Here is a 21,896-nt window from a genome sequence, read left to right as displayed (position 1 = left end):
AGAGCATTACTACATTTCTGAGAATTCTACCTGACTGATGTCTGGGTGTGTCTGTAATACTATCCCTAGTGTGACGTCCGAAGTGAAGTACCCATGGTTCTTCATGCTTTGAAGTCCCTCCGATAATTTTTTTCTGCCATAGTGGACGGTCGCTCGTGGCTTGTAGATTTTATTACTTAAAATGTAATATTGCGTTTGATGACCAGTTTTTTCTTCTCAAGGGCACTTTTGACTAAGATCGAGAGCCCCCTCATCGACTGCCATAGCGGGTTCGGCCTACCTCAGGCCTTGCCCTACAAAGGTTGTCATATTCCACATATCCCTTCGAGAATGTCTACCTTTTCTCTTCCCCTGTTTTCTAATTACACTTTTACAAATTTGCTTTATCATGGAGAACACTCATTTTAAATTCTCCACTTCCTGTCATAAGAAGTATCCCTGGAAGGACACCCAAAAGGTGTACAATCTGTGCCTTCCTGGATATCACTCTAAAAAACGCTGTGCTGCCTGCCAGATTTTTCAGTCTAAAACTTTAAAGGCCAGACATACCAAGCAGGCCGTGGCTTCTATGGAGTTGCCAGCAGGCGCCAAAGAGTCGGAGGACGAGGAATTCAGCGCACAAAGTGATGCTGAAGAGGAAACGGGTGCAGCAGCTTCTCAAGGGCCAGTCCCCCCGCCACCCCCACCACCCTCCAAAAGGCATGCTGACGGCATCGCTTTGGAGACCACACCCAGCAACAGTGGCACACATGGACATGAAACATATGGGGAATCTCACTCAAGCGAGAAACCCACAATGCCAAGCCTTTCGACAAAACATTTGTCGAAGCATGACTGCGCGGAACAGACACTCCTCTAGCGAATCTGCCTTGACAGTCCTCTGTGCCCATATCTCGTACAGGCCATGAAAGTCCAAAAAGACACACCTTCAGCAAAACATTATCTGCACATATAAAACATGGGCCACATGTTTCGGCAGCGCCCAGAACTAAATGTTGGCTGAAACACTCTCAATCCCAGTACTTCTCACACCACCGGGCATACTTCAAAACCCAAACAACCGTCAAAACGCACACATTCCCAGAATTCGGCGCAAGCCCATACATTGACAAAATTCTCAAATTACACGGAAGCCTCTTCTCCATTTTCTCAGTCGTCAGGTTATAACCCACAGCATAACCCTGAAGATGCTACATTCCCTTTCAAAGAAACGCCTACATCAGTTCCTTTGACAAAGGACAAATTCCAACAAACCATGGACAACGCCTTTTCCTTTGTATCCTGTATGGAAAAATATCCACTAATGCAAGGAGAGCTTCCCTCTAAATCCTCCAGATTACAGGTGGATGCCCCTTTACAGCCCCATGTTACTAGTCTTACACAGAACAAGGTCATTGGCGTAGATCAAGACAATACAGACTATTATGATGAACAATATTGTGATCAGGCTACTTATGATGACCAACTCTTGATCCCCTCACCTCCAGATGTAGATCACCCAGTAGCTGATTGTCCTGTGCATGATCAGGATTTATACAATGATCTGCTCAAAAGGGCAGCAGATCACTTTAAGATACAAACACAATGTTCCCCAAGATTTAGACTTTGTAGGCGAATGCACGATGAAAAATCTGCAGAAGATCAATTTATACTCTTACTACAGTAAATTAAAAGGATATAGCCCTCTCTAGTTACACCATTTCGTAATTGGGCTATTAAACCCGGAATAGAAAATACTTTTTGGCCTAAACCTTCTGACCCTTTGTACATCAAGGGTCCTCTCAAACCTGACTCCTTAGCGGTTACCACTAACCACAAAAGAGCAGGTAAAACCATTAGCTTCTGCAGATGCACTCTCAGAGAAAGAGAGCACACCCAGTGTCAGTGGCACACATGGACTTAAAACATGTGGAATCTCACTCGAGAGATACACACACAGTGCTCTTGGCATTGGGGGGGAAAAAGGTAGCAACTTCAGCCGCATACCAGGTGCTAATTGCTAACTCAAACCTGCTCTGAAGTTAAAATAGGTCCCTTTGGGATAAAGTCCAGACTCAACTAGATTCCGCCCTAGGCCCTATTCGTACAGAAATTCTAAACACTGTCAATGAAGGTAGGCAAGTTGCAAATATTATTATTAAAGGCAACCTCGGTGCAGCAGATAATGCGGGCAGAATTGTTGTTGAGGGAGCCTTACTAAAACGCCATGCCTGGCTATGTCAGTCGGGACTGAAGTTGAAAACGCAAGCAACGGTGTTAATTATGCCCATTGAAAACAATGTGCTCTTTGGGAAGGCAGTAGATGACGCCCTCGAGACAGCCAAGAAAGAACATGAGACTTTGAAATCTCTAGGACAAATTTTGAACAAGCCATACTTTCAAAGGAGTGTATTTAATGCACGCAGGATTTTCCAAGACCAAAGTTACCCAGCAACCTCTCAATCTACATTCAGCCAAAATAAGTAGTCAAACACAGCACAATACATCCCCTTTCAGGCAACCTATCTAGGAGCTTTTAGACTGGGTCGATGTAGATCTCGGGCTGCAACAAATAAAGGTGCCACAGTTCAGGTACCCTGCCATCTTACCCTGGTAGGGGGGTTGAATATCACATTACTCCCATGCATGGGAGAGGGTCACATCGGACAAGTGGGTGCTTTCCACCGTAACAAAAGGGTACTCCATAGAGTTCCTATCAAAACCAAATCATCCTCCAAAACTGCGCAAGATGTCACAAGAACATCAACAGATTCTTTAAGAGAAAATACAGGCCTTTCTTCAAAAATGAGCGGTAGAACTGGTCCCTCCACACGAGCTAAACCCTCTTTGACCTTCATCCAGCAAACCCGTATGTCAAAGCACAAAGGTTTTGAATGACTACTGTTTGTGAACTAATCCCGCTCTTACAACAGTGGTATTATATGGCAACATTGTATATGAAAGATGTATATTTTCATATTTCAATGTTGCCAGCTCACAGAAAATATCTCAGGTTCAAAGTCTGCATGACTCATTACCAAAGGAAATATTCCAAAGGGAAGGTGTTTCCCTTCGGCATATCCTCGGCGCCAAGGGTATTTACCAAAGTACTTGTAGTGACAGCTGCCCACCTGCGCAGAGAGTCGATCCCATTGTACCCTAAACTCAATGACTGGCTAATAACAGGGAAGGCACCTCAAAAAAGTCATCAGAACACACAAGAGACTATCAACCTGCTCTACAATGTAGGCTTCTTAATCAACGAGAAAAAATAGTCTAGTTCCAAGTCAAACAAAACAATTTAATTTGGCCCAAATCCAGACAACACGCTTTAGTCTTCACCTCCAAAGAGATGGTACAACATTTCCTATTTCAAATTGCACATTATGTAGCAGGTCATCGAATAACCGTACGGAAGGCCGTGCATCTACTAGGGATTATGGCCTGCTGCATTTACATAGTACCTTACGCCTGGCTGCGCATATGTCCTATGCAAGAGTATCTAGCAAAACAATGGTCGCAAGCAAACAGTAAGTGGGACAATATAGTGGTAATTTCGCCAAACTTAGTTCTTTGCAGTGGTGGACAAGGGAGAACCCTCTGCATGGGAAATAATTCACCACCCCTGCAGTAGAAGCCACTCTTACCACAGGCGCATCACTCTCAGGATGGGGAGCACATTTATTTATTTTTTATTTAAATTTATATAGCGCGCAAGTAACCCATGGGCATTGAGGCGCTGTTACTTGCAAGAGCTTAGTTACAGGCAAAGAGGCATTCAGCAGTACATTATGTATTCAACAGGCATAGAGCTGCTATTTTGGTTGGTACAGTTGGTCATTAAAAACAGTTTATGCACTGGAATATAAGAGATGTATTCAACTGGTGCGAGGAATCTTATGTGAATAAGATGGTTTTTATGGATTTGCGGAAGGTGCAAAGGGTGGCCTCACCTCGGATTATAGGAGGTAGGGCGTTCCAGTGAGTGGGTGCGAGATATGGGAAGCTGGAACCGCCACCTCTGGCTTTTTTTACTAATGGCACAGAAAGCATGTTAGTATGTGGTGATCTGGTTGGCCTCGTAGAAGAGACGGGGTGGATCCTCAATCACACTGCAAACAGCAAATGGACTTTAGAAGGTTGATGTGCTTTTTTATTAGTGATAGAGTTCTTAGCCATGTTCAAAGTCCTCCAAGCTACTCCACACCTAATTCAGGGGAAAACAGTCCTAGTCCTAACAGACAGTACGAGAGCCATGTTTTTCATAAACAAACAGGGGGGACACATTGTCTGTCTGTCCAAACTAGCACACAACATATGGAATTGGGCATTAAAATGTAGCGTGTTCCTCCTGTCCCAACACGTTCCTGGGGAACACAACTGTCTAGCCAATGTCTTCAGCATGGATTTAGCTTCCATCGGAACACGAATGGCAGTTGCACAAAGATGTTCTAAACTACGTCTTCTTAAACTGGGGTCAACCAGACATCAATCTATTTGCAACCCAGCACAACGCCCAATGCCCAGACTATGTGTCCAGTTAGCCCAAAAACAGGGTCCAACTGAACTGGTCATACATACCTTTACGCAGCATTACTGTGTGGATGCTCATTCCAAACAAGATTCACAGGTGGGACAAGCAGTATTAAAACATCTATTTGGTGCTCTACCTTCAAACATCCCACCACCTTCACCAGGTACTGCTTGCTAGTCTATGCAAAGTATGTGATTCTAAGCAGATCCACAGACCTCAGAGGGCATACGTTACTTAACGTAATCATGTGTGTTAGGGAGAATTCTCAGAAATGTGCTAATTCACTTCTACCTTAGAGACCCCCAGTTCTTTTTGCTGGACTTTAGGACTTCTCATTTCTAATCCTGAGTGTGATCTTTTTCCCACTCTCTCATGTATTTTTCTGTGATTCAGACTGTTTTGTTTTTTTTTACTTTGGAGTCTGACAAACTCCATAGGCATCATCTTTACATTGTGACACAAAGCACCTTCAGTGCAGTGACACAGGGAAGTCGTTTAGAATTCCCAAAGGTTTAAATAACTTCTGTTGGTGAAACTAATGTTTCCAAGAGCAGTGAAGTGAAATTGACTTTACTTAAATTTTGTAACTTTCTAGAACCATTACACACTATCTTACAATGTATCTACTCATGTAACAATTTTATGTTACCGTTTCTACAATTACTGGCTGGTGGCAGCGGTTTACTTTTAACTACCATTGTGTTTCTACCACGGGCTGCAATTGCAGCTACAGTAAGACACACAAGGGTGCCCATTTTGTCAAAATGGACCGGTCTTCTTTTTTTCAACATTTCTTGTTGAAAAGGTCCTTCTTGAGATTTACTCTGTGCGCCAAACCAGGTTTGGTCCCTTTGTTTTTTCTTTGGTGGGATTCACGAGTGAAGCACATCTGTCTCCAACATGTCTGGCAGGGGCAGGAAGTGAGGGAAGTGCCAGAGGAATGCACCCAAGGGTGATTGGCTGGAGGGCTGTCCTCGGAGGAGAGCCACCCTGCTTTGTGATTGCCAGTTAGGCTGCAAATGAATGGGAGAAACCTGCATAAAAGGCCAGGTTTTTTGCTTGGAAGGCAGAGTTGACCACTGGACGTAGGAATCCGAAGAAGAACTTGGAAGAGACACCTGCTGCAACTCCTGGACCGTTGCTTTGCCCGGTGAAGCCCTGCTGCTGTGCTGAAGCACCGAATTCGCCTCGACTAGAGAAGACCTGCAAAGGACGACTTCTCCCCTTGGGTGGGTGGGACCAATCGGCCCCAAGATTAGCTCACCTGGAAATCCTCTCGGAGCTGGCTGTACTTCCATTGCTGCTGCAGGAACCGAAGTGCCAGGTAGAGGAACACCAGAATCGTGTGAGTCTCTTTAAGTCGGACCCGAGCTCCAGGAAGATCCTCCGGACTCCCGGGAAGCAGGTCTGACCAAGCCTGAGCTACCTCAACAGAGTGCTGGGCCCCCAGATGCGAGGAAAGTCCAAAGTGGTATCCGAGAACCGCTGTGTTATTTGCTAGAGACGCAAGGAGCTGAAACCGTGAAGTGCTGCTGAATTGATGTTTGCCCATTGCTGCCACTGACCTTCCCATTGTAGTGCAGGAGTCCCCTGACGTCCTCCCTCTTGTCCCCACGACTGAGGCCCATGAACAACAGGATCTGCAGACCTACACAAGAACAGAAGCCAGCTGGAACAATTTCTTCTAACCAAAGATACTGTAAAACTAAGGGGACTTACCTCTTGTTAACTAGCCTTGCTTGTTCTCAATTGAGACTTGTCTGGGTTGCCTTTGCAGAGTTGCTTGCAGCTTTGCCCCTCACAAGCTTCCCAGCTTGTGGCCCTACCATGATTCTTCATTTCTACAAAGACTTCTAAAACATTGTACAAGACTTTTACTTACCTACAAGAAGTTCTTCAGCTCACCTAGACTTTTGCTCAATTAACATTGGCTGTCCTGGCTTCCTGAAAGACTTTGTACCTCTGACTTTGTGTTTTGATCTGTCCCTCCAAAAAGTCATACATTCTTTACTTGTATATTTGGGAAAGAGTTCATCTACATTGCATTGGGAGGTTCAAAAGTGCTTACCTGTTTGAGAAACCTGTTGACCATTGTTTCCTTCCCTAACCTTTTCCTTTTGACACCAAACTCAGTATTGCTCTAAATGCACCAGCGATATATCGATGTCCTAGTTATTGAAGTCACCTCAGGGTGTAGGAAGTGTCTGCGTGCCATCCCAAAAGGGTATCTTCTGATTTATTGAAACTGAGTGTTTGTATTTTGAAGTATATTTAAGTGTTACATATTTGCTCCCTTCTAAAGAAGGCTTATTCAAACTTACTGTTAAAGTAATATTGTTTAATCAAGAAATCTTGAGTGTGTTATTTGGATACTTGTCACTGTAAAACTCTGTTACAACCCTACAGCTCACATTGACCCCTCTTGAGATAAACCTGGCTGCTCAGTCACTCTACCAACTTATGTAGTACAGAATTATACCAAAGGTTGGGTTAACTATTGCCAAGAGGACTAAGCTGGTGCAGTCTCCCACAGGGTACTGCATACAATTTTGCCTAACGCAGAGTTTGGTCAGGCGGTTCTGAGGAATCTTTTTGCTTCATCCTAGACATGTGGCATGTTATCACAGCTCCACCCTATATTTCTTGTTCGGTGGACTCACCCACAAGGATGGAGGAAAGCGGAAGAGACGTATGAGTAATTAAAGTAACTCACTGCAGTGACTAAAGTACACCTAGTCCTTAGTCCCCTTTCCTCCATACGTCGAAGCCCCCCCCCCTTAGTATGCCAAAGGCTAATTTTTCACTGCCAAAGGTTCCTTTACCGTCCCCTTGTTGGGGGACTCCCACAAGCATGCAGGACAGTGGACTAATGACTAGGAGTACTCTAGTCATTACGGTGAGTAACTTTAATTTTTCTATCTCCATACTGTACTTTTGTTTCAGGTTACCTGTTTAAGGTTGACTCAATTAATGGATTTGTTGCTTGTATTTTAGAAAAACAGGGCTTTCTTGGCAGTTGCCATTTTTTACCAGATCCTGAAAATGAATTTACAGTTTTTTTCTTTTCTACATTCGTTTAACTGTGTGTTTCATTGTGATCAGTTTCTTTTTAGGTTTTTCTTTAGTATGTTTTTTATCACCTATTCTACTTTCTCGTAGTGTACAGTCTGCCAAGTCTGCACTTTGTTCTCAAACATGTGCTTTTGTTTGTCTTAGCTTCTGAAGATGATTCTGAAGGAGAAGGGGATTGCTGAAAATGGAAGACAGAACGACTGGGGAAAAAAAGTTGAATTAAAGTAAAATGAGTACCCTATTAAGTACACTAGTGTGTTTTGGTTTTTCATTTCCCATATGCAGTTTTCTAGAGTAAATCTTTTTATCAAGTTTCTTTAGGATTTCAATTGCTGCACTATAAAGAAAGCAACAATTGAGCTGTTGGGTTCTTAATTATATTTTCTGTTTAAACTATTATATCTGAAGTGTATCTCTTATAGCAGATTTTTGCAAAAAGTTCTGAATTGTTTTTCTTACTGTGGAACATACTCGGAGTGAATTTTAAAGGTCTGGCCATAAAAATAAAGGTGCGGGGGGCCTAGCAAAATTCATATCCCAAGTTTGACCTCCTAACATTAGGGACTCTTTTGTCCTTCCAGCACACTTATGGTGCTATTCTGATGGGTGACAAACTGAGCTACTGCAATGAAACAGACCACCTGCCATCTGCGAAGAACTATAAGTATCCTGATGTCGCTCATAGACGATAAGTGCTGTTTGTTGGTGCTGCTCTATGCTATGATTGTATAGCCAGGACTGCACTTAACAGTTCTGACCTTCTCTATTTAAAGGTAACTTAAGTATTTGTAAAGGCCCATATTGGATAAAGTTTGGATCTTAGAAAACAAACCTTTTTTTAATGAATAATGTCCAAAAAGAAATCTTCTGGCCTTTATAAAGTGGCAAGTGATGCCTAGTTTATGTAGCAAGCCTTTTTCTTAATTTTTGTTACTAGTCGTACATTTGTGGGGGGGGGGGATAATTTGCCTTCACAGTTTCTGCACCTATGGAGAGGTAAAGGTTATTAGACTATACAAGTTAAATTAAAGTAAAATAATTGTGACTGATTGTGTTACTGTAGCGGGGGAGTTTAATTTGTTAAAATCATGCCTTATTGCTTCCAGTGTTGGCAAGTATAAATGGGGTTTATAATTTCAGTCTTTGATTTTAAAATGTTTTGAATACCAGGCAAACTCTGTAGTAAACAGCAATACAACATTGTAGAGGCTTTTCCTGACAAATATTTCAGATGCATACTTTTTATGCAATTGATTTGGAAATAGCGAATCTGGTTTGAATAACTCATCATTGAGTATTGCAGTTGTGAAAGCTGCACTGCCTAACATTTTACTGTATAACTTTTAACCCTAAACATCAGACACTGATAATAGACATGTTTTTTTTATAGCTATCACTTGTTTATAAAAAATAAATAAAATGTCTTCATTTTTGGTCAGTTTGTGTGTTGTGGTTATTTTTTTATACAAATTGAGCATTGTGCAATATTGGGTTCCTATGTGTCTGTTGTAGGACATTCTGTTCTTAAATGTAGGTAAGCCTTTACACAACAATGTACTTTTAAATAGGCGATTTTCCCCCTTCATTCAGGAAAAAGCACATTTTACTATTTCTTTAAATTCGGTTTGCATCTCCAGCAAATATACACTTTGTGCAGCGGCATCTCGCACGACCCAACAGTTATGTACTATGCTTTTGTTGCCTATAGACATTTTGAGCATACACCTGCTAGACAGGAGATGTTTTGGAATGGGGAGTTTCCAGGTCCATTTCCCATTTTTCAATCAATTTAAATGTGGGAATGGCTGGATCTTTTGAGAGTTTTTGGAACATGGCTTCGCTGATGAAGCTCTTACCGTTGTTCACACACACTCAGGCGACAACAGATTCCTTCCCCTCATTTAACTGAATAGGGATGAATAACTGTTCTCTAATCTTCTGAACGTCAGCTAAACTTTGAGCTGGTTTCTCATCACTCTTGACTATGGATTTGGGATTTTTCAATTTTGTGAAATAGTATAGAACTTCAGAGTGGATCTAGGTCACCTAGCCTAAGCCCCGCCCACCTGGTGCCTTCCTGCCTGCCGCATTCCTGCCTGCCGCTCTTTTGCACCACTTAGCACGCCCCACCCACCTGGTGCCTTCCTGCTTGCCACTCTTTTTCCCTACTTAAGGAGCCCTCCAGCCTCTTTTCCTTTGCAGATGGGGAGCAGGTGCAAATGGATCTAGGTCACCTGGCCTAAGCCCCGCCCACCTGGTGCCTTCCTGCCTGCCACACTTTTTCACCACTTAGCAAGCCCCGCCCACCTGGTGCCTTCCTGCCGGCAGCTCTTTTTCACCACTGAGCAAGCCCCGCCTACCTGGTGCCTTCATGCTTGCCGCTCTTTTTCCCTACTTAAGGAGCCCTCCAGCCTCTTTTCCTTTGCAGATGGGGTGCAAGTGGATTTAGGTCACCTGGCCTAAGCACCACCCACCTTCTTAGCCCTGCCTCTTCCTTCCTGCTCTTAACCATTAGATCAAGGGTGTCTCTCGCCCGAGGGGCCGAAGCGAAGGGCAGACAAAGAAAAGGGCAATTCCTGTTTGGACCTGTTCAGACCAGGAGGACCCAGGGCCCGATCCCCTGCTCAGACAGCAGGTAAGCATGCACCAACATTTGTTACTCCCTCTGTCCCCACCACCTCAGGTCCCCCCGTGATGTTCCCTTGTGCCCCCACCATTCTCGCACACAGGTGTTGCCTGTTTTGCTTGTTTCTTCTACCCAGCTCCCCCTCGCCTCCCGCAAGCCTACTTCTGCAGGGGTCTGTCCTGATAAATTCTGGTTTCACCGTCTTGTAGCCAATGCTGGATTTGACTTTTATGGACTTCATGGATTCACGGTGCGTCACCCTTTCTAAACTCTCATGCTGGACTTCCTTTGCATCTTGTACTCATGGTGGCCCTGAATCATGCTGTTCCCATCTTCATCTTGTATCCTGGCTTGCAACATTATGTGTTACTACTGACTTCTGCAATTGTATTCTCTCCCCTCTTGCTTCTCCACTCTTGTTTCTGCTAACTCTCTGTTCTCTCCTCCTTTCCCTTCTCCCTTTTCCTATCTCCTCCCCTTACTTCTATGCACTTTATCAGAATTTTCCCTGGACCTAGTATGATAGCAACCTTGTCTGTCTCCTCCCCAAACCCCCTCCAGCACTATCTGAAATGTCATCAGGCCTAGTATGATAGTAGCTTGTTTTGTTCCTCCCCTACCTTTCTGCACCCCTCTCCCTCACATCTTGTTTTTCTCCGGCTGTACCAGAAATGTCGTCAGGCCTAGTACGGTAGTCGCCTGTCTGTTTCCATTTCCTTCCCACTCTCCCCCTCCCTTATCTATGTCTTAGCTCTTGCACTATCTGAAATGTCGTCAGGCCGAGTACGATAGTTAATTTCACATCCTTACTGTTCATGGCCTGTAGGAATGTCATTGTATTTTCCCTTGTTCCCTCCCTTGCCTTGAAGCGCTTTGAAACACATTGTCTATAGGCGCTATATAAATAAACTATCACATCATTTGTGGGATTACCTCCCTGACTACCACCTGTCTGGGATTGGCCCAAGGGCCTTCTGGTTCTTTGGCTGGATGGATTTTGTACAGGTATATTTTTAGGCCCCCCCATCTCCAGATCTAAAATGGGGGCAAACTTCACCTCCGCCACCTTAGCAGCAGCAGGGGTGTTGGCCGATTTGGGATTTTTGTTTGTGTTTTTATTATCTACAGGTTTTTGTACCTCATAAATACGGGTCGCCTGTTCTACGACCCAGTCCAGTGATCTCTTCTCATGAAAGTCCCTCACCAGCTGGGTCATTATATATTTGGGGAGTGCATGGAAGAAGGTGGTGATGAACTCCCGACTATCTGTGCCCACCCTTCTGCTGGTCTGCGCAAAGGCACGTTTGAGCTCCTGAACAAATTCTTGTGGGGCCTGATCTTCCCTGCATTGCAGATGGTAGGCCGCCTTACCGGCCTCTTGGGGGTTTCTATGTGCAGAGAAATGTTTTAAGATGGCCCCCCTATAGGTGGACCATCTTGAGTGGTTCTGATCCTCCAGTCCCGCAAAGAAACTGGAGTATTCAGGAGAGAATGTCCACTTCACATACTGTATGCAATTCTGGCTGTCCTTCAGATGAAGTGTCCATCCTCTGTTCATATCATTCTAGGTGTTCCCACACAGAATACTTTGCATTTTTATGATATGGCGTTATTACACTCCCAATGGCTTGGATCTGCTTAAGGGGAACTTTTTGCATAGCTCTCTTAATTTTGTTTGCCTTTTTGGTTTTAGTCACCCGAGTCCACTCGTCCTCCGACTCAAGAGACACTGCTACTGGAGGTGGCTTCTTGATCCTCTAGGCACTCCCTGATTCTGAGAGCTTGAGAAGGGCTTGCAGAATGTTGGGCCTAGTTTCCTTATTCCTGTGGTGCTCAGAAGAGTCTTCTGACTCTCCGCTGCTCCCAGGATTGGCGAAGTACTCCCCCGCCCCCCGACTGCCCTAACTGGGTAGAGGTCTTCAGGATGCTCTTTTTGGGCTTTATTTCCTGGAGTTCCTCACCAAATTTCACTAACTGATCTTTTGGAAGTAGGTATTTTTGTGGATCCAGTTCCCTGACTCTCCCCTCATAGGAGTCTTCCTGGTCAGAGATATTAGCCCTAACATTTGGGCATCTGTACAGGGACGCCCGTCCATCAATTTCTGGGGGCGCTGATCTGCAATCCCATCTTACCAACTCTTTTGAATTCACCAATCCCCATGGCCCCTGGTTCATATGAGTCAGTAGACATGAAGCTGGCATAGTTTGTGGTATTGAAGGGGTTTGAGTCCCTGATTACAGGGGTCCTTATGTGATGATCAGGGGTTTCTCTGTCCCTCTCTGCCTTTTCTTTTTCAGCCCCTATTTCCTGGTGATGAGCAAAAATCTGAGCCTTTTGTTCCTCTATCAAGGCCTTACTGGTCTCCATGATTCACTCTTGCATTGCTACTTGTTGGTGGAGCATATCATTCTTTTCACAGAGAGCCTCATGGTCTCTCTGCGCGTCCTGCATGGTCTGGGAATACTGGGCCAATTTCTGCTGCAGGAGACTCACCTCCTGAGTTTTAGCGTCTTTGGTCTGGGTGTTCCCTTCCAGAGCATCCTCCACCCGTCTGGTGTGCTCTAGTTGCTTCCCATATTCGGTCTTTAATTCATTGAGCTCCTGCAGGGCCAGCTTTCTTCCCTCTAGCTTTGTTTTTAATTGGCTTACTTCCTGGCCCAAGGCGTCCCGCTCCTGACTTGGAGTTCCCATCTGTTCAGCCAGGTCGTCCCTTTGTTTTTTGATGGCATTGGATTTCTGGCGCTCCTCATCAAATTCTGTTTGAGAGTGTAGGTCTCTTATAATTCATTATTTTCCTCTTTCACGGTTTCTATATGGTTTTGTAGGATTACCACCTGCTCTGCGCAGGCTCTATTAAACTGTAATTGTTGCGCCAGCTTGTGTTGAATCTGTTGCAGAGAGTCAACCCTTTCCTTACACTCCTCTTTCAGTGCCTGTAATTGGGTGTCTTTCTCCACATTCTCTTTCTGTAGGAGAGCCTGATCTTCTTTTAATTTTGTGACATACTGTCTAGATTCTGCCTCTAATTCTTGGCTCTTATGTAGCCTTTGTTCTGCAGAGTCTAGATCATTCTGGATTCTCACTAGTGATTCAATTTGATTCTGTGCCCTAACTGTTTTCAGCATGCTTTTCCCGCATCACTACTATGAGGAGCTATAGGTAGGCCGCAATTCTGGCAATTGTGCTTTGCTCCTCTTTAACTTTTGGGGCCATGTACACTCCTGGATTGCAGATGGAAAATCTGTGAGATTAGGTCTAGGAACTGTGCAAGGGTACATTTTAAACTTAAAACTTCCTAGATCATCTGAAAATGCAGTTTCGAACTGTTCGCTAAGCACAGACCCGTTCACAAAGCACAGAGGCGTTCACGAACACGTCATCACACTGTGTGTCTGTGGTATTTTGACACTGTCCGAACAGTCGATCATCAGAAGTCTGCAATCATCGGCGAACAGAAACTTTGCTAAAAAGTTCCAGAAAGTTAACATAAGTATTAATGTTCCTAGGAGGTGGGGAATGGCACGGTTTTTACTTGAAACGTTCTAGATTGGCTGAAAATGCTTGTATACTGGGGGTAATATGATATTGGGAAGTTGTAGCACAATAGGGTGCACTGGTGAAAATCTATGAAATTCACAGAAAAAACATTGTTAAAGGAACGTTATGGTTAAGTTGCACTAATAAAAACCTATGAAATTCAGTGAAATTGTTTTTGTTAAAGGGAAGTTATGGTTACAAGTAAAACACAACCCCCCCAGAAATTCGGCAGTTATGGTAAGCTCAGCAACCATAATTCATGCCACCACCATGCACTGCCAAGACTAACACCCACGCGTGTCAGTCTGGCGAGAGTCCAGTCTCTCCCAATCTCTGTTGGCGTTGGTTGTGTGATCCTTGTACTCTGTGGTGAAAATTGCTACTGTGCCTTTAAGGACTTTGAACCTCCTATAATTGGACCTAGAGGCGCGTAGTGCCGGCGCTTGAGTCCGGCGAGAGTCCAGTCTCTCCTGAGACGTGACCGGGATTTGACTGGAGATTCTGTCCTTTTTCTTCCTCCTTCAAACGATTCGCCCTCTAGATGCAGAGTTGCAGCCTGGGCAGAGAAACAAAGAACGGAAGATGCCTGCTGCAACAACCTCTCCCTCTGCTGTGCATATGGGGCCTCGTACACACCAGCAACAGCGACTCCAGGGGCGGCCCATCGGAGGAGATCATGAGTGAGGCCATCAGTCCTGCAGAGGTGAGTGCCTGCCATAGAAATTCTAGTAAAACACGAGGGCTACAAACCTTGCATGCTCCTCTCCTAGGCAGTGACATTCGCCTCGATATTTCCGAAGCGGAAATGCTAGTTGCTGAAAAAACTCTTGATAATGCGCCTTCCCCATCCCCGCTAAAAAAAAGAAGTCCGCTCGACCAGACCCATGTTTGTACACGGACAAAATCTACTGATACTATCGCTTCAGGTCCCGCAGAATTCTCCCGCTTGGAAGACCAAACAAGACAGCTATTGCAACACCTGTGCTCTATGCCATGATGAGACAAGACACTTAATCACAGATGCGCCTGTGAGCATACCCCTTGAAAGTGCTACAGAGTTGCATGAAAACCAAGAGTCTCGCAACTCTGTGGCTAATGACGGCAATGAGCTGGCAGACCTTGACTTAGCATACATAGCTGCAAAAGCTCCATTTGTTACCCACATTACCATCTCGCCAAGTACATGGCAACTAAAAGTTTCGACACCTACAACCTCCGCTTTCAAGCACAATTCACTTTTCAACGTTATAAATGAAAAAGCTCTCGCAGCAGAGTTTAAAGACTGTGATGTGCACTCAAAAGAAAAAATAGGTGTGTTGAGAGCGTATTTTCTGCCTAGCACGGGAATTCATTGAAAGCAGCAAAATCATAGAAAAACACAATGGACAAACAATCCAATCCAGTGTCCGTCCAGCCTTGTCGGTCAGCGATCAACTTACACAAAACAATGTGAGCTCAAAGCAGGGCTTTGCACAGGAAGTCCAAGAAAGAACCAATGTCAACCTCAATTATGATTCAACTAGCGAGAAAGTGCCTCAAGCACAGCAACTCCATGTGGACATAGTGTCCCAGTTGGGAGTTCAATTAAGTACAGCTCTCACCCGCTCAAAATAATTGTCCATCAACTAATTTGAGCTTTTCAACTGTAGCGAGCGAGCTTCACCATTATAACTACAGTGAAACCCATAATGACAAGGCAAGGGAGTACAAATCCATAACAATGTAATAGTGGCCTTATTCATCTTGCTGCTCCATTTTAAAAGCTGTATGAGACGATTAATGAAAATATCAAAGATCATGCTACACTGTTAACAAAGATGCATACAAAACTGATTTACCTCGAGACGTTCACTACTAAAGTTCAAGCTAGACTTGACCATGAGGCAGAAACCTCTGTGATTTGGCGAGTGGTGACTACTCGGAAAAAGCAAACATGATGACAGCCTTAATGGATTCTTTGAAATGGATCAGAACACAGCTCAATGGATTACCAAACCATAGATCTCTGAATCCAATCAACAAAGGCGTGTTAGTTGTTGACGTTGAAACCGTGGAGCAATTCTCCAATATACATATTAATGAGAAGCTGATGGAGCGGAGAGACGAGCCTGTGCTTCAAAAAGAAAAATTTCCAAAGCGGTCTGAGATTAATAACACGACTATGCCTCCCACGACCGACTATTCTCTGGCTGGTGACTCTATACACGCAACAAAAGTAACACATGTGAATAAAGTGCTTTTAAGAGCTGGTTTGGTCCAACATACCAGTGGCATACAGAATGGACTAGAATGTATCGCAAACAACACCACTTTTAATATTAGTGATCCACGTGATCCCCGTCAACAAAATGAGTAAGTATTTGCATTATTTAAAAACCATCCTCCATCTAGCATGACAGATTCCTCATGCCCGAGTAAAGGTACCTCAGTTGTGGCTGCAAAAAAAACCCCCAAAGAATGTCAAAAGTGCTAACAAACAAAACTCAAATGGTTCACGTGCATTCTTCAGGAACTTGACAACACCGCCTCCTCGCTCATTGCTTTGTGACACTAGTCAACAAATCAGGAATATATCAAGAACTAAGGTAGCAGTGCATTCCACTGAAGAAAATACCGCTCCGATAGTGCAAGTAAACCCGGTAACAATATGCACGCATTAAACCAACTCTCGCACTAGACAATTAAGAGCAAAGTAACCAATCTTGAATACCTTGACCTGATAGATGACCTGTCACTATATCTAGAGAAAAAGAATGACCCTGATGATACATTACATGACAGAGCACCTGAGAAACAAGGTAGAGCGTGGGGTTTGGCGTCCCCTCATACAAATGTGAAGGTAGCGACTGTTCCTGACACAAGGGTGGAAAAGAACAAGTTACACCAAATACCCAGTTCTCCAACATTCTTAACACTCTCAGAAAAACGACGTCGTCTACTACCCAGTTTAATTATGGGCCCTCATCAAAGTAAGGCCAATAAACTGACTTTGCGGAATTACCTCAATCCAAAAGGACCTCGATAGAAAATGACCTTAATGGCAAAATCGCCACGCAGAGATGGGAGGAAATCTGCCAAAACGTATACATGATTGGAGAAAATTCACTTAGAAAACATACTAACCCCCATAAATGAAGTGAATTTAAACCGGAGACATGTGATGCTTATACTTCACTCTGTTCCAGCTCTGACAACAACTGAGTCAGACGATATTGCAATAGTTGAATATCCAGGGGAACCTAGAAGCGATCAGGTGATTCTACATGTTAAGTCCCAACTGATAGAAATCACTCTACTAAAATCCAATCCAGCATTATTACCATTTGGATTTGAGTTGCGAGAACACCTAGAATCAAACATTGCACGTCAATACAAAGGCAGTATAAGTCAAAAATAGTGGTGCAAAATATCTCTTGCAGTGAGCAAGGAAAAGATCCCGACTAAGACTTTCGACACCCAGATGGGCCCTTTCAAAGTCACTTTTATCAACAAGACCACACAAATTCGACAGGTGGTCGATCTTTTCCGCCCACTAGACAATTCGGAAGACTGCAACAAATAGGCATGGCACCTAAACCCCTGGCAGTGCCAAGTCAACATTAGCAAGCTGACAGTCAGGCCATGATTTGCGGAAGTCTGATTTCATAAAATACACGAGGATTCAAACACTTATTTAACAACACATCAATCGATTTAAATTCTCTGACAATAATTTGTCTACAGTAGACGTGGCTGCGAACTACACCAGCATGGGATGGCTACACAATACTTGTAAATCCAGCAGAAAAAGGTACGAACTGACAATCCTATGCTGGACTAATTACCATGATCAAACAAGGCAACCGTTTTCAAGTGATAAAGACTGTCAACCCAAACCCCTTTATCCAGTGGACCATTCTCCAGCACAAGCCTGCAGAGGATAACTACCCTACACGGACAATGGTGATAAATATGTATTGGAACCCGATGATGATTTCTACAGTTAAGTTTATAAAAACTGTTTGCAATATCATTGATCAGTCCCATATAGCCTTAAGCAACCCCCACTTTGTAATCTGTGGAGATCTAAATATTAAATGTCTAGATAAAGATGGCAAGCTGCAAAAATTGACATCATCAGACTTAATCAGGTTGTCTACTTGGAGTCCATTGTGGCTGCAAGAACTTTGCGAAGCAGTTGGCTGTTTTTTCCAGCGCGGTTTTGAGCAGATTGTGATCCAGCAGATCAAATGCTCCGCTAAGTTCAAGTAGGATGAGAAGTCCGGCCTTGCCTTTGTCCGTGATTACATCTGGTCTTCTTGAAACTATCTCCATAATATTGAGCCACTCGACATCATAAGTTAAAAACACAGTGATCACGATGCTCTAATAGTTACCTGCAAACTCCCACTGATTCATCAGTTTGGAAAAATCACAATAAACCACGGATGCAATACGCTAAATATTACACCAAATGACATTGTGTCAATTACCAGGAAGTATCTAAATCTGTGTGATTCTGACAAAAATGGGCTATGCTATGCCCCCTGATAGCATGTTACAAAGTCGTAGAAACTGTCTTTAAACAGCACATACGATAGCTAAGCACCAATTCAGTCTAGCTGTCGTTGAACAACAGAAAAGTCTTTGAGGGTATTTTTTAAAAAAATAAAGAAAATTGGCAAGATCTCCTCGAAAGACGAAGTCAAAAAAAGAAAACAATACAAGAACTGGTTAATTGACTTCAAACTGCTGCATGATCGAGAGTAGGCAGAGATAATGCTCAAATCGATATGCAACCCGATCACAAAAGACACCTGGTCTCTAATCAATCAGACAACTACTAACCAACAAGCATGCACGAGCAATGGAGGTTCAGAACAACTTTGGTTTAACTGCTACCCGAAAGTCTTTGCACACGGCCCTTGAATACACACTGAACCATCAAAACCCATGGCTAAATCTTGGAACCTATGTATCACCAATGATGACATTAAAGAGACAATTGATAAATGACGGCATTCATATGCAGCAGGCCCAGGTGGATTGACAAACAGTATGCTTAAAGCAGCACCAGAAAAATGGCCCACATTCACCTCAGCACTGTTTAATTACATCATAGCTGTAGGTCAGCTACCGGTGTCATGGAAAACAGCCATTATCGTCCCAATTTTCAAAAAAGAGGACGGCAGATCCATCAAACTATAGACCAAAAGCCTTACTGGATATACTAGGGAAACTCTTTGCATCGAATTTACAAAAAAGGCTACCAAGATGGGCATCAAAGGCTGAAATTATCGACCCCAGACAAACGGGGTTTACTAAGGGTGTTGGCACTGACCTCAACCTCTTTCTCGTCAATGCTATGAAATTACAGTCGATCAAAAATAAATCAAATCTATATTTGGCATTTATCGACCTCAAACAAGCTTTTGACACCGTGAGCAGACCCAAGTTATGAGCAAAACTACAGGCTTGGGGCTGCCCAATCGATCTGCTACAAGCTGTTGAAGCCTTTCACACAGATACATCAATGCAAATTCGACTAAACAAAGGAGGAGAATTATCAAGATTGAAAGAGGTGTTAAAGAACACTCTTCAACTTGTAATTAAAAATTCGTAGTGGGGTATGTAGACTTGCACCTCACGACCTGGACCTAAGGTAGGAGATGTCTGTACCACTTCAAAATACAGAGAAGGATTGTTCCTTCCTTCATGCGTCAAATTTCAACAGCGTTAGTATTCTGACGTGGCGCGGGACACAATAACCAAAATGTAGCTTGGTACTAATCCAAAAATGATTTATTCAGCTAGAATTTAATGGATTGGACCCGTTCAATTCATATTAAAAAATGATGCACTTTTCAGTTTACAAGTGTTTCGGAAAACAGGACTTTTTCAAAACAGAGCTATGGTTTGTTGCGATGTGCAGGTTTCTGTTCAATATTTCATATATATTATATAATCGATGTACTGGCATATCTTAGTTTATCTTCTTTATCCACTCATAACCGAGCTAGTTCCCATCTGCTAACTCCACGTCCAGCCTTAATAGCGGCACATGTCTGTATAATCCAGCCACTTGTATTTGGTGGACCTGCCCATGGCCTTAAAAATTGCAAAAACCTTTCCACCAAAGATTAATAACCACTCGCTATCATGGATTATCTATGCTGATGAAATAGTTCTGCTCGACGAGACACAAATTGGACTCCAATGGCTGTTAGACTCTTTGCAACAATATATGCTTAGTAATGAACTGGTAATCAACACAATCAAAACAATTAGCATTTTCCAACAGCAGCAAAAAAGGAAGGGTCATCAAGTGGCAAATAGGACCTGAACAACTACAACAATTAGAGTCAATTTACTACCTGGGATTCCGCTATAGCAAAACAATTGGAGAAATTATATGGCTGGGCGAACTTTAATGTAAAATGTAAATGTTAGCAACACAGGAGGCAATTTTACAAGCAAGGTATGGACAATTCACCATGTTACTTCTGCTTACATTTTATAAACAAAAAGTGGTCCCCATTTTAACATACGCAGGTGAATGTCTGGAAAGCAACCCTAAAATTACCAAGAAGTCTTCCGGTTTTTGCCATTAAAGCAGAACTAGGGCTGCAATCATTACAATCAGTCATCGTTTGGTAATCGTTCTCTTTCCTCTGGAAAATAGTCCTATCCGACGTGGCAATTCCATATAGAATACTAAAACCCCAGCTAAGTGGACTTTAATCTTGGCTTTTAAAGAAGTCGTACAACATTTTTTTGCTTCATTTGATCCATTTGGAGACATCATTGGAAACTTTGATGATCAATTCTTGTGTGGTGAAACTCAAAATAAGGAAACACCATTGGATTGAAACTCTGAACAGACAGCACAATATAAATCATTGTTAAATCTGTCACATGAAACGCAAGCATTAAATACGATCTTGAAATATTTGCTAAATTTTCCCAGCCGATACCACCAAAATCAGTTCCTGCGTCTGAGACTAAACGTGTATGCAACGAAGGAACATTTGCATGTTAAGAAACAGGAGAACTGGAATGATAGTATCTGCCACTTTTGTGAACACCCAGACTGCACCGAAACAATCAAACATCTCATAACAGTGTGCCCTGCACTGACCGTTGTAAGAGCAACTTTCTTACTGGAGTATGTCATAAATACCAGGACTTTAGACCTAGAGGATTGGTGGAGAATGTATTAGGAGACAATCCAGCACAAGTATGCACAGGAGTTAATTTCTTAGATAAAATACTGGATAAAAATTGCTCATCACAAATGATATATTTTATTTATATCGCGCTCATACATAGGTGTTTCAGAGCGCGACCAGGCAAAGGGAGGGGAACAGTGGAGAGAACAAACACAACAATCTTACTAGGCCCAGTGACATTGAGAAGACAATGACAATGAATGAATAGGATAACGTATATACTTTGTAATGGATGAAAAGATGACAAATGAGTGTAAAACACTGAAAATGTCCAAGAAGTGATGACATTTTAAGATGGGTGGTCGCACATGTGTAAAATGTTTGATATAAACTAAATCACAAAAGAATTTTTACAAATCCTCTTTTGTATCAATCAATTTCTTTTTACTCTTAAAAAAACGTTTTTCCTGTAACTGAGGTTGTATTTGCAATATACTGCAAATAACTCTGGTTATCCGTAAATGCCGGCAAATAACCGCAGTTATTTTCGTGTGACGCACTTTCATTCCTGATACAGTATTCTACCATATCACGACATACTAACTTTTTGTTTGCAAAATATCAACCAAATCAGTCATGCAAGTTAAAAGTTACTAGCCATTCAATTGTCGGGTTTTCTATGGAACTTGATACTCAACTTAACTATAGTGCGGAAACCGCAGCGATTAATAAATGTTGGTTTATCTGAGTCTTTGCAAGCAGCCTTTGCAAGCAGTATGCCTTTCTGAAAGTGTATTCTCTCTTCCATTCATGGACCATGGCTTAACAGATGATGCCTAGAGTTTGACCATATAACACAGCTGATGATACAGAATCATATTTGTGTACATGCTCAGAGGCATGAATCATTTATTTTGATATTCTGTGCTCATGAATAAGTATGTTACCTGGTACATTTCTGATTCTGCACTTTCTTTCGGTTTGAGATACATCACATCT

At 42.9% G+C, this 21,896-nt stretch overlaps 1 protein-coding gene across 2 annotated transcripts in view; it reads left to right on the top strand.

Moving 5' to 3' along the window:
• Positions 1–9,023, top strand: part of MARCHF7 (membrane associated ring-CH-type finger 7) — a 966,353-nt gene extending 957,330 nt beyond the window's left edge. Inside the window, exon 11 of one of the 2 annotated variants that reach the window (XM_069616354.1) lies at positions 7,730–9,023. In XM_069616354.1, the coding sequence (XP_069472455.1) occupies positions 7,730–7,767 (38 nt within the window). In that variant the 3' untranslated portion in view covers positions 7,768–9,023. The remainder of the gene's footprint in view (positions 1–7,729) is intronic. The other variant, XM_069616355.1, reaches the window with a different exon arrangement.
• The last annotated feature ends 12,873 nt before the right edge of the window (positions 9,024–21,896 follow it).

The sequence above is a fragment of the Ambystoma mexicanum genome, chromosome 9 (assembly GCF_040938575.1).
Source record: "Ambystoma mexicanum isolate Mex_15411 chromosome 9, UKY_AmexF1_1, whole genome shotgun sequence".
In the NCBI taxonomy this organism is placed as follows: domain Eukaryota; kingdom Metazoa; phylum Chordata; class Amphibia; order Caudata; family Ambystomatidae; genus Ambystoma; species Ambystoma mexicanum.
This window is presented reverse-complemented; position numbering and strand designations above follow the sequence as displayed.